This window comes from Cervus elaphus, chromosome 27, assembly GCF_910594005.1.
Source record: "Cervus elaphus chromosome 27, mCerEla1.1, whole genome shotgun sequence".
Classification (NCBI taxonomy): Eukaryota; Metazoa; Chordata; class Mammalia; order Artiodactyla; family Cervidae; genus Cervus; species Cervus elaphus.
Genome location: NC_057841.1, coordinates 42,978,444 through 42,992,008, shown reverse-complemented (window position 1 = coordinate 42,992,008; position 13,565 = coordinate 42,978,444). Strand labels below are relative to the sequence as shown.

The window sequence follows — 13,565 nt, the reverse complement described above, 5'->3', positions numbered from 1 at the left end:
GGTTAGTGAAAGAACAATTCCCTTCCCACAGGCGTTTAGCCCCAGTGCAACTCAGGAAAAGTCCAGCAAATTCGTATTTGCAGATTAGAACGCTCCACAGTCTTTTCTTTTCTCCTGGTTTTTCATTTATTATTTATTTTTGACTGTGGTGGGTCTTTGTTGCTGCCCCTGGGCTTTTCTCTGGTTGGAGCAAGAGGGGGCCACTCTCTGGTTGCAGTGCACGGGCTTCTCCTTGCAGTGACTTCTCTTGTTGCGGAGCACAGGCTCTAGGAAGCACAGGCTTCAGTAGTTGCAGCTCCCCAGTTCTGGAGCACTGGCTCAATAGTTGTGTGACACACAGGTTTAGCTGCTCCATGGCATGTGGAATCTTCCCAACCGGGGATCGAACCTGTGTCTCCTTCACTGGCACGTGGATTCTCTACCCCTGAGCCCCCAGGGAAGCCCCACTCCACAGTCTTGAGTTCCACAATATTTACTCAATAGAAAACCCTTTTTACTATATTACAGTAGCTTTAAGTTAGACCTTCATGGGACGTATCGTGGCCACTGGATTTTTAAAACCAAAAGACAGTGTTTTACTGTGTTGTGCCGAAGTGTGGGACCAGTGTGTGCTTGTCCTTCTCATGTCCTCACCATCACCTACTCCTGCATCATTTCACTTAGATCACCCACAGCATCCCTGCCTGCCTCGGGGAGGTGACAGTGAACAGCCAGCATCTGGACACGGACAGCCCCGTGTCTGCGTTTGCAGTGACCAGGTGCTTTGCCGTGGCCCAGGAAGGAACTTTCTTTGAAGGCAGTGGATACGCAGCCCTCGGTATGTACGATCAACCGTCTCACAGGCAACCTCTGGGATGCCCTGCAGTCTAAGATGATAAGGATCCAGGAATCATCTGATAGGACAGGACCCGCTGCACAAGCTGCAGTGAGACCACGAATTCTGCATTCTCAGCATCTTGTGTAAAAACCTGCTCACCTGTCGTGGTACCCAGATGGCCTCCTCTCACCAGGAGAGGTGACCCTCCAGACGGACGGCAACATGTGGCCTGGTGTCATCTGTACTGGCCCCAGATTTACATAAGGCAAGAGCTGTCACTGTTCAGGTTAATAAAGACCTTTGAATTCAAAACCAGCACCATAAAATGTCTGGACCAGCCAGCCAAGTGCGACTCTGTTTTGATGAAGAAATTAACTCTGTTTAGACTGTTGAAATATTCATGAGTTGTAAGTAGAGGAATTTAAATCTCTAAAATGCTTTAGGATGGAAATTCCTCAAGGCTTAGAAGTAGCCCTTGTTATATAACTTATGTGCTCTCCCACTTCAGATGCTTGATTGGCCAGCTAAACCTGGTGGTTCAGTGGTAAAGAATCGCCTGCCAGGCAGGAGATGTGGGTTTGATCTCTGGGTCGGGAAGATCCCCTGGAGGAGGGCATAGCAACCCACACCAGTATTCTTACCTGGAGAATCCCATGTACAGAGGAGCCTGGCGGGCTACAGTCCATGGAATCGCAAAGAATCTGACACGACTTAGGGACTAAACAACAACAACTTGCCGGCTAACTTCCTGTTTACACTCAAACAGTGTAAAAGCACTGCTCCCCTGGCCCCTGTTCTATTTCCTATCACAGGGAACTAATTTCTGGGCTCCTTTGCCTGGGGCTTCCAGGGAGGCTCTGGTGGAAGATGGAGTTTGGGAGGGAGGAGAGGAAAAGCCAGCAGGTTTCTCTCTTGCACTCTGTGCTTCTAGTAACACCACCTTCTCCCATTTTTCCTTCAGCCCTGGGCCCCATAGGTAACAACTGCCTGCTATTGCTAATATCTCTAACTTAGCCCAGCTTTTTTATCACCTGAATGAAAAATTCTTTCAATTAAAACCCCACTTAAAAAAAATGCATAGTGTGGAGTCTAACACACTTAACACACTCAACACACTCAGCAAATGATGACAGACCAGTAAGTGGATACTGGGAAAGTAAAGTGCTCTATTTTTCGGATGGATGATGACCCAATTACATGGATCAGATCCCTTCTGACTTTTACTTATGTGGCTCTGGATAAAAGCATGTGCCCGCTTCAGCTCTAATCAGGTTTAGCCTAGCTGGCTGTGTGTTTTCTTTAAAAGCGTCACTTCATCCTCCAGAGGTACAAGCCGAGGCTCAGGGGTGGAAGCGTCTTGCTGGTGGGGGTGAAGCTGGATCCAGAGAAGGAGCTGGAGCTAGGTCTCCTGACCCTCATCAGGAGCCCAAAAGCACAGCCAGCCAGCCAGCTCAGCCTCTGGCCTCTCTGAACCTGCGCCTTTGTGCATCGGGCAGGCCCCATCCCTAACTGGGTGTCTCCCTTGTGTGTTTCAGTCAGAGAAGGCTATAAAGTGCGATCCGACGTGAACATCACGCTGGAATTCCGTACCTCATCGGAGAACGGTGTCCTCCTGGGGATCAGCAGCGCCAAAGTGGATGCCATTGGATTGGAGATTATAGATGGAAAGGTGGACACTTAATCTGGATGGGATCCCCCACCCCCTACATCTCATCCCAGTGTCAGAGAGAGCAGTAGAAATATCTAAATTCAAATTTCTAATTATTCACTTTCATGGAATGGAGAAAAGATTCAGTTAATATTTAAACATAGATAATCCTAAAAAAGGACTTCCCCGGTGGCTCAGTGGTCAAGAGTCTGCCTGCAATGCAGGAGACACAGGTTCAATCCCTGAGTCAGGAAGATCCCCTGGAGTAGGAAATAGCAACCCACTCCACTGTTCTTGCCTGGGAAATCCCATGGACAGAGGAGCCTGGTGGGCTACAGTCCAGGGGATCACTAAGAGTCAGACACGGCTGAAGCGACTAAACAACAATAGCAAAGCTTCACATACAGCATAAGAAGTTGACAATAGGATACTTAGAGTGTTTCCCTCCCACCTTCTGCAGGTCTCAGATTTTTCGTACTACCTGGGGTAGTAGAGCATCCATGGTTTTTCAGGAGGGAGTTAGTAAATGTTCCTTCACAGGTGCTATCACAACAGCTGTGAACCAACTTTTTTAGTAGACCCATGGGCTCCTGTTATGCTGAAAATATGACACTGATTTGAGGATGCATCACTAAGATTGTGGCTCAGGCTTGCTCCCATGGAGGTGGCCGTTTTCCCTTCCGAAGCCTTGGGAATAGGCTAGCATCAGAATCCTTAGGACACTGTCTTACAAAACCACTGTTTGTTTTTCATAGGTTCAGTTCAGTTCAGTTGCTCAGTCATATCTGACTCTTTGTGACCCTATGGACTGCAGCACGCCGGGCCTCCCTGTCCATCACCAACTCCCAGAGTTTACTCAAACTCATGTCCATTGAGCCAGTGATGCCATCCAACCATCCATCCTCTGTCGTCCCCTTCTCCTCCCGCCTTCAATCTTTCCCAGCATCAGAGTCTTTTCAAATGAGTCAGTTCTTCACATCAGGTGGCCAGAGTATTGGAATTTCAGCTTCCACATCAGTCCTTCCAGTGAATATTCAGGACTGATTTCCTTTAAGATGGACTGGTTGAATCTCCTTGCAATTCAAGGGACTCTCAAGAGTCTTCCCAACACCACAGTTCAAAAGCATCGATTCTTTGGCTCTCAGCTTTCTTTATAGTCTAACTCTCACATCCATACATGACCACTGGGAAAACCATAGCCTTGACTAGACGGACCTTTGTTGGCAAAGTAATGTCTCTGCTTTTTAATACGCTGTCTAGGTTGATCATAACTTTCCTTCCAAGGAGTAAGCGTCTTTTAATTTCATGACTGGCTGCAGTCACCATCTGCAGTGATTTTGGAGCCCAAAAAAATAAAGTCTGCCACTGTTTCCCCATCTATTTGCCATGAAGTGATGGGACCGGATGCCATGATCTTTGTTTTCTGAATGTTGAGCTTTAAGCCAACATTTTCATAGGTAGCCCTCCCTTTTAGCAGAATGCTTTGATTTTATCCACTCTAAGAACATTATGTGAATGGACTGTGTTCCTTGAATAGGGAAAAATTCACCAAGGTATTGGCTTGTGTCTCATTTGTTTAGCTCTTGTTTCACGTTAACAACGGTGCTGGGAGGATAACAGCCACGTACGAGCCCAAAGCTCCTAGTAGGCTCTGCAATGGGAGATGGCACACCCTTCAGGCAAACAAGAGCAAGCATCGAGTGGTTCTGATTGTCGACGGGAACGCGGTTCGAGCAGAAAGTCCACACACCCAGTCCACCTCCGCTGACACCAACGATCCCATTTATGTCGGCGGCTATCCTGGTGCGTGTGATGTGTACTCTGCTCACTTTTCAAGGGGCATTGCCTCTGGGGGAAGTCTTATTCAGGTGGATAAAGAATAGGGGTGAAGAAAGATACATGGTTTGGGTGACAAATCCTTTACCATTTTAGATCTATTCCAAATACCTACGAATTTTTGGAAAAATCAAAATAATCTACATATATAATTTGATTGGGGCTTCCCAGGTGGCACTAGTGGTTAAAAAACAGAACAAAAAAAAAACCTACCTGCTAATGTAAGAGACACTGGTTCAATCCCTGGGTAGGGAAGATCCTCTGAAGGAGGGCATAGCAACCCACTCCAGTATTCTTGCCTGGAGAATCCCATGAACAGAGGAGCCTGGCAGACTACAGTCCATGGTGTCTCACAGAGTCAGGCATGACTGAGGCCACTTAGCATGCATGCACGCGGAAGTTGATCATTAGGTAAGACTCTGAGAACATCGGGTATGGTGTACAGTAAGCTGGGTGACTTTACTGACAGAGATCTCAAATGATGCCCGGAAGTGGGAATCATTTTACAGGTCAGTAATCATTTTAGAGGACAAGCATGTGTCTTACCCTCTTGCATCACTTTGGGTTCAAATTACGCATTTCAGATTCTCCAAGTAATTGGTACAAATGTTAATAAGATAAAAATCCCTTTTATGACTTAAATCACAACTATGCCTTAAAATTATTGCTTATTAATAGTTTTCTATGAATTACGCTATCACTGAAGCTACTCATATGGAAAAATATTCTTCTAATCTTGATGTGGATTAGTTTTGTTTCTACAAGCGATTAGTTTTGTTTCTACTGCTCTTCTCACGTCATTTAACACAACAAGGTTTATTTTCTCTTCTTTTCTTAACAGCTGATGTGAAGCAGAACTGCCTGAGCAGCCATACCTCCTTCCGGGGCTGTGTGCGGAGACTCACTCTGACCAAGGGCCCGCTAGTGCAATCCTTCGACTTCAGCACAGCTTTTGACCTGCAAGGAGTTTTCCCTCATTCCTGTCCTGGGACTGAGTCCTGAACTTTAGGGAACTCCTCGGTTGGGAACCATCATTTATATTTTGAGGAGAATTATTTTGTGAACTAAAATCTTTACAGTTCAGATTTCATTTCCAACTCAGGTTCGGTGTTTCCAGAGAGAACGTTTTTGTGTATGTTTAACTAAAACCATGTGTACAACAAATACCTCTATTAAATAGTTTAAAACGTAAATTGAAACCACTGACTCTTTTAAGTTTTTTAATGAACCTTTTGAAATGTTCTGTTGATCACCTGATGGTACTTCATGTTTTGTATTTTGAACTTTTAAAAAATATCATTATAGACTATCATAGATTAGAGTGGCATATGAATACTTTCATGGGCTTTCCCTGTGGCTCAGTGGTAAAGAACCCACCTGCCAATGCAGGAAAAGAGTTCGATCCCTGGGTCGGGAAGATCCCCTGAAGAAGGGAATGGCAACCTACTCCAATATTCTTGCCTGGGCAATCCCAGGGACAGAGGAGCCTGGCTGGCTACAGCAGATGGGGTTGAAAAAAGAGTTGGACATCACTTAGCAACTAAACAGCAACAAAATGAATACTTTCATTTCTTTATCAAGAATTTAAGCTCCAATTTCTACAGTGAACAAGTAACACTATTGGTTATGTTCCAGCAGAGGGCACCAACTGTTTGCCACATAAGCACATTAAGTAGACTTCAGCAAGTGGAAAAGCGAAGGGAACACAGGGAGATAGAGCCTGGTCTAGACACAGCTTTGTTCTGAAAGGACTTAAGCTAACAGAGCATCTTGCAAGATAAAAAAAGAAGTGGCACGATAACCAGATAGCTCGCTAGCCCTTACTATTTTAACCATTTTTAAGTGTACAGTTCTCTGGCATGAGGTACATTCACACTGTTGTACACCCATCACCACCATCCAGTTCCAAGACTCACTCCATCTTTCAAAACAAGCTCTGTACCTATTAAATGCTAATTCCCAGCTGCCCTCTCTCCCAAGCTCCTGGCATCCACCATTTTTCTTCCTTGGTGCATGGGTCTGACAACTCAAGTCACCTCATGTAAGTGGAATCATTCAAGTCTGTGACTGGCTTTATTTTTCATGGCATAAGGTCCTGTAGGATCATCCATGATAGAGTATGTGTTAGTGTCCTTCCTTCCTTTTTTTTTCCATTTATTTTTATTAGTTGGAGGCTAGTTACTTTACAACATTGTAGTGGTTTTTGCCATACATTGACATGAATCAGCCATGGGTTTACATGTGTTCCCCATCCTGAACCCCCCTCCCACCTCCCTCTGTCCTTCCTTTCTTAAGGCTGAGTAATATTCCATCGTGTGTATATACCATATTTTTTTATTTAATTTTTTCATTGAAGGATAATTGCTTTACAGAACTTTGTTGTTTTCTGTCAAACCTCTACATGAGTCAGCCATCGGTGTACATATATCTCCTCCCTTTTGAACCTCCCTCCCATCTCCCTCCCCATCCCACCCCGCTAGGTTGCTACGAGCCCCTGTTTGAGTTTCCTGAGCCATACAGCAAATTCCCGTTGGCTATCTATTTTACATACGGTAATGTATGTTTCCATGTTACTCCCTCCACACATCTCACCCTCTCCTCCCCCTCCCCGTGTCCATAAGCCTGTTCTCTATGTGTTTCTCCATTGCTACCCTGTAATTAAATTCTTCAGAACCATTTTTCTAGATTCTGTATATGTGCGTTAGAATATGATATTTATTTTTCTTTTTCTGACTCACTTCACTCTGTATAATAAGTTCTAGGTTCATCCACCTCATCAGAACTGACTCAAATGCGTTCCTTTTTATGGCTGAGAAATATCCTATTGCGTATATGTACCACAACTTTTTTATCCATTCATCTGTTGATGGGTATCCAGGTTGCTTCCATGTTCTAGCTATTGTAAATAGTGCTGCAATGAAAAATGGGATACATGTGTCTTTTTCAACCCTGGTTTCTTCAGGGTATATGCCTAGGAGTGGGATTGCTGGGTCATATGGTGGTTTTATTCCTAGTTTTTTAAGGAATCTCCATATCGTCTTCCATAGTGGCTGTATCAATTTACATTCCCACCAACAGTGCAAGAACATTCCCTTTTCTCCACACCCTCTCCAGCATTTATTGTTTGTCGACTTATATACCGTATTTTTGTTTATTCATTCATCAATCAATGGGCATGGGGTTCCTTCTACCTTTTGGCTGTTGTGAATAATGCTGCTGTGAATATGAGCAGACAGATAGTTCTTTGAGTCCCTGCTTTCACTGTTTCAGGGTAGAGACCCAGAAGTGGAATTCCTGGATCAGACAGTAAGTCTATTTTTAATTTTTTGAGTTACCTCCATATATTTTCCCCCACAGTATCCAGTGCAATTTTTAAGCTTCGATTTTCCATCTGTAAAATGTGGTTATGCCAACAACCACAAAAAAGTCTATATTTGGAAATATTATTAAAATTGACTCAGAACGAGAACATCTGGATAAACCAATAACTTCGACCTTAGTGAAATTTAATCCTCAGTCACACCTGCTGGCAGAATGTGCAACAAACAGTTGGTTTAAAGACATGCTTTATTAAACATAAGGAAGAAGAAAACTAAGCAATGCATTTAACACAGCTGGTATAACCTTTATGAGAGGCCTGATTTATATAACACCTTATTCATTTTCCTGTTTTGTCTCTCTGTGCCACCACCTCTAAAAGGATGCATTGTAATTAGGAATGATACACTCGTGGCTGGATATGGAACAACCACATCCAACACAGGCTTAGGAATTAAGGGCCAACTTAGTGTTCAAATCAGAAATTGCGATGAAAATGATAAAATGCTCTGTTACAACTGCTGGACCAGAAGGCACATGTATTCTCACCTTAGAACACTATAAATCAAGGGCTAAATTGTGGCACCAAGTGAAAGACAGATCTGGGAAGGCTGACAGAGGCAGCTGGAACTGGGCTTTGCAAAGTACACAGTAGTAGCAGCCAATGTACAAAGTGCTTTTCTATGCACAGGCTTCCCTGGTGGCTCAGACGGTAAAGAATTTGCCTGCAATGTGAGAGACCCAGGTTCGATCCCTGCATCAGGAAGATCCCTTGGAGAAGGGAATGGCTACTCACTCCAGTATTCTTGCCTGGAGAATCCCCATGGACAGAGGAGCCTGGCAGGCTGTAGTCTATGGGGTTGCAGAGCATCAGACATGACAGCAATGAACACGTCTTATGCAAGGCGGTATTCAGGGCTAGAGAGGCAGTATGGAAGCGTGACACACGGGTCCAAGCCACCCAGCTGAGAGAAAGGGGACTGATGGGAATATTAGCAGGCGGGCAGGGGGACAGGCAGGAGGAGAGAGAACAGAGTGGATTGGGTCTAACGTTGGAGAGCACAACATTTAAGCTGGTAGGAAGGAGACTGGATGCCATGGGCTTTCCAGCATCTGGGCTTTCCATTAGGAGAGTGTTTTGATGAAATGGTGCATTAAGGGCAGCCTGAGTCTGCCAGGTGAGCAGCACTGATTGGGTGGCAACCGATACCATGGCAGGGATAAAGATGAGAGGATTGTATAGGAATGTTAGAGGCTCCAGGAACACGTTAGCTTTAGGCAGTAAAAGATGATAAGACTCAAGCAGGCAGCTTGGACAATGAGAAAGGCAGTTCCACGGACAGGAAGTAAACAGAAAAATTATGGGAACTCAAGCTCTGAATGTATTGAATTTGAGAGACTGGTGAGACAATCCGAAGGGAGGTGTCTCAACTGGCTGGCTGGATTACGGACTGGCCCAGGATTCTTCTCACAATGCAAGCTATGTTATTTATCTATCAAACAGTATTTGTCTTTCTCTGTCTGACTTATTTCACTAAGCATAATACCCTCCAATTCCACTCATGCTGTGCAAAGGCCAAGATTTCATTCTTTTTTAATGGCTGAATAGTTTTCCACTGGGGCTTCCCTGGTGGCTCAGATGGTAAAGAATCCGCCAGTAATGTGGGAGACCTGGGTTCGATCCCTGGGTTGGGAAGATCCCCTGAAGAAGGGCATGGCAACCCACTCCAGTATTCTTGCCTGGAGAATGCCATGGACAGAGGAGCCTGGCAGGCTATGGGCCATGGGGTGACAAAGAATTGCACATGACGGCGACTAAGCACAGCACAGTATTGCATTGTATATGTATCAGTTTAGTTCTGTTAGGTCGCTCAGTTGTGTCTGACTCTTAGTGATCCCATGGACTGCAGCACGCCAGGCTTCCCTGTCCATCACCAACTCCCGGAGTTTACCCAAACTCATGTCCATTGAGTTGGTGTTGCCATCCAACCATCTCATCCTCTGTTTTCCCCTTCTCCTCCTGCCATCAATCTTTCCCAGCATCAGGGTCTTTTCAAATGAGTCAGCTCTTCACATCAGGTGGCCAAAGTATTGGAGTTTCAGCTTCAGTATCAGTCCTTCCAATGAACACTCAGGACTGATCTCCTTTAAGATGGACTGGTTGGATCTCCTTGCAGTCCAGGGGACTCTCAAGAGTCTTCTCAAACACCACACTTCAAAAGCATCAACTCTTAGGTGCTCAGCTTTCTTTATAGTCCAATTGTCACATCCATACATGATTACTGGAAAAACCATAGCCTTGACTAGATGGACTTTTATTGGCAAAGTAATGTCTCTGCTTTTTAATACGCTGTCTAGGTTGGTCAAACTTTCCGTCCAAGGAGTAAGTGTCTTTTAATTTCATGGCTGCAATCACCATCTGCAGTGACTTTGGAGCCCCAAAAAATAAAGTCACCCACTGTTTCCACTGGTTTCCCATCTATTTCCCATGAAGTGATGGGACCAGATGCCTTGATCTTAGTTTTCTGAATGTTGAGCTTTCAGCCAACTTTTTCACTCTCCTCTTTCACTTTCATCAAGAGGCTCTTTAGTTCTTCTTCACTTTCTGTCATAAGGGTGGTGTCATCTGTATATCTGAGGTTATTGATATTTCTCCCGGTAATCTTGATTCCAGCTTGTGCTTCATCCAGCCCAGCGTTTCTCATGATGTACTCTGCATATAAGTTAAATAAGCAGGGTGACAATATACAGGCTTGACGTGCTCCTTTTCCTATTTGGAACCAGTCTGTTGTTTCATGTCCAGTTCTAACTATTGTTAGAACTGACTTGCATACAGTTTCTCAAGAGGCAGGTTAGGTGGTCTGGTATTCCCATCTCTTTCAGAATTTTCCACAGTTTATTGTGATCCACACAGTCAAAGGCTTTGGTATAGTCAATAAAGCAGAAATAGATGTTTTTCTGGAACTCTCCTGCTTTTTCAATGATCCAGTGGATGTTGGCAATTTGATCTCTGGTTCCTCTGCCTTTTTAAATCCAGCTTGAACATCTGGAAGTTCACAGTTCATGTATTGTTGAAGCCTGGCTTGGAGAATTTTGAGCATTACTTTACTAGCATTTGAGATGAGTGCAATTGTTTGGTAATTTGAGCATTCTTTGGCATTGCCTTTCTTAGGGATTGGAATGAAAACTGATTTGTTCCAGTCCGGTGCCCACTGCTGTTTTCCAAATTTGCTGTCATATTGAGTGCAGCACTTTCACAGAATCCTCTTTTAGGATTTGAAATAGCTCAACTGGAATTCCATCACATCCACTAGCTTTGTTAGTAGTGATGCTTCTTAAGGCCCGCTTGACTTCACATTCCAGGATGTCTGGCTCTAGGTTGGTGATCACACCATCATGACTATCTGGGTCGTGAAGATCTTTTTTGTACAGTTCTTCTGTGTATTCTTGCCACCTCTTCTTAGTATCTTCTGCTTCTATTACGTCCCTACCATTTCTGTCCTTTATTGTGCCCATCTTTGCATGAAATATTCACTTGGTATCTCTAATTTTTTGAAGAGACGTCTAGTCTTTTCCATTCTATTGTTTTCCTCTATTTCTTTGTACTGATCACTGAGGAAGGCTTTCTTATCTCTCCTTGCTATTCTTTGGAACTCTGCACTCAAATGGGTATTTCTTTCCTTTTCTCCTCTGGTTTTTGCTTCTCTTGTTTTCACAGCTATTTGTAAGGCCTCCTCAGACAGCCATTTTGCTTTTTTGCATTTCTTTTTCTTGGGGATGGTCTTGCTCCCTGTCTCCTGTACAATGTCATGAATCTCCAGCCATAGTTCATCAGGCATTCTGTCTATCAGATCTAGTCCCTTAAATCTACTTCTCACTTTGACTGTACAATCATTAGGGATTTGATTTAGGTCATACTTGAATAGTCTAGTGGTTTTCCCTACTTTCTTCTATTTAAGTCTGAATTTGGCAATAGGAATTCATGATCTGAGCTCACAGGTATTGTTTTTGCTGACTGTGTAGAGTTTCTCCACCTTTGGCTGCAAAGAATGTAATCAATCTGATTTTGGTGTTGACCATCTGGTGATGTCCATGTGTAGAGTCTTCTCATGTGTTATTGGAAGAGGGTGTTCGCTATGACCAGTGCGTTCTTTTGGCAAAATTCTATTAGCCTTTGCCCAGCTTCATTCTGTACTCCAAGGCTAAATTTGCCTGTTACTCCAAGTGTTTCTTGACTTCCTACTTTTTACTTTTTTTACTGTCCTACTTTTTACTTTTTCTGTATCTTGGATATTGTAAATGATGCTGCTACATCACTATATTGCAATGCTGTAGTGGAGTGCATATATATTTTCAAATTAGTGTTTTTGGTTTTAGTGGTTCTTATTTATGCTCATTTTCCCCCTCAGATAGCAAGTGCATCTCAACAATCTAATTGGTCCACAACTCCTGTAAGGGCTATATTGTGTCAGATATTTCTTGGGCATTTCTCTCAGAGCTAACATAATTAGGACCTATGGGAGATTATTAGTAGATAATTGTTGAGTTGAATATTAGTTTACAATTTTTTCTAAAAATACCTCAGCAGTGTAGCTCTTCATATAAATTTCAAAAGTTCTTTGCAAACATAATTCCTCTGAGCCGTTTAATAAGCATAAAACAAATGGCAGAGTAAGCCTCTTTTGCAAGATATTCCCCAAAGAAGTTCTATAGGCTTAAGAGTTTTCATAATATGTAGTGAAATGTTCAGCTTAATATACTCTGAAATGCCAAAACTATCAGGATTTTTTTTTCAAACGGTGACAAAGACATAGGTCATGTTCCTTTCAAACTCTTTCAGTGTCCAGCAAAGGGACCCATGTGGCTGTCTGAAGCAAGGACTTGGGTAAAAACATAATGGAGAGAATTTTTTTTCTCTCTGAGTAACAAAATTTAGAAATGATACTTTCTTCTCAGATTATATGGAGTATGTAATAATTATAAAGTATTAAAACACAAACTCCATCTTCAATATTGAAAAGCTGTGGTTTCTGTTTACATAATTAGAGGAATTTCATAGACATGAAAGAGTAAAGTTTATGGCAGTTTGTTTTAGCCAGAACTGTTATAAGCAAGCCAGCATTTCATCAATAATTTAATTTTTAGCATGTGTTCAAAATCCAAATGTGATTGTCTGTTATGAATAAAAAGACAGTAAAAGCTCTGATAAAAATGGAAAAGCACTGAGCTATGTCCCCATTAGGTGGTCAGAAGAGGACATTTAGGGAAAGAGCGTCACTCAGCAGAGCAGATGGGAGCCTGTGAAGTACAGACACAGCAGAAGTTACAACGGGGCTGTGCAACCAGACTAGAAAAGTAAGCAGGATTTAGGTGTGGTTAGGAAGTCAGTGGGGCTTCCCCAGTGGCTCAGCGGGAGACTTGGGTTTGATCCCTGAGTTGGGAGGATTCCCCTGGAGGAGGAAATGGCAACCCACTCCTGTAATCTTGCCTGGAGAATCCCATGGACAGAGGAGTCCATGTGTGATTTAAATGTAATTGTGTACTCTTGAAGTCTGATTAAATAGATGATGGAGTTTAAGAAGAAATGAGTGAGAAAGGCAAAAAGTAGAAAATCATTTGGCACATTAAACTCACTAAGTCTGGCTGGGAAAAAAAACGTTCAAATTTGGAAGACTGAGAGTCTTACAGTCTTCTAGGTCAGATCAGAAGTGAACTGAATAAAGTACTTCTTAACAGGCTAACCTAAGAGAGAATACTTTTTTCCTCTTTTCACTGTCATATTAGAATTGAGTAACTTTGGGTTGGAGGGGAGAAGGAGAATTCTAAACTGATAAAGTGACAGGCAAATCAATGAATTATTGCCGACTCATAGCAGTTCCCAAAATTAACTGAAAGGTATACATCCATGTATGTGTTTTAATAGATACAACCAACAGAAAATGGGAG

The 13,565-nt window shown here is 43.1% G+C and overlaps 1 protein-coding gene across 1 annotated transcript in view; it reads left to right on the top strand.

Moving 5' to 3' along the window:
- Window positions 1-5,489, top strand: part of LAMA1 (laminin subunit alpha 1) — a 122,918-nt gene extending 117,429 nt beyond the window's left edge. Inside the window, exons 60-63 of the mRNA XM_043889529.1 lie at window positions 664-817; window positions 2,353-2,486; window positions 4,046-4,268; window positions 5,143-5,489. Coding sequence (XP_043745464.1) covers window positions 664-817; window positions 2,353-2,486; window positions 4,046-4,268; window positions 5,143-5,303 — 672 coding nt within the window. The 3' untranslated portion in view covers window positions 5,304-5,489. The remainder of the gene's footprint in view (window positions 1-663; window positions 818-2,352; window positions 2,487-4,045; window positions 4,269-5,142) is intronic.
- The last annotated feature ends 8,076 nt before the right edge of the window (window positions 5,490-13,565 follow it).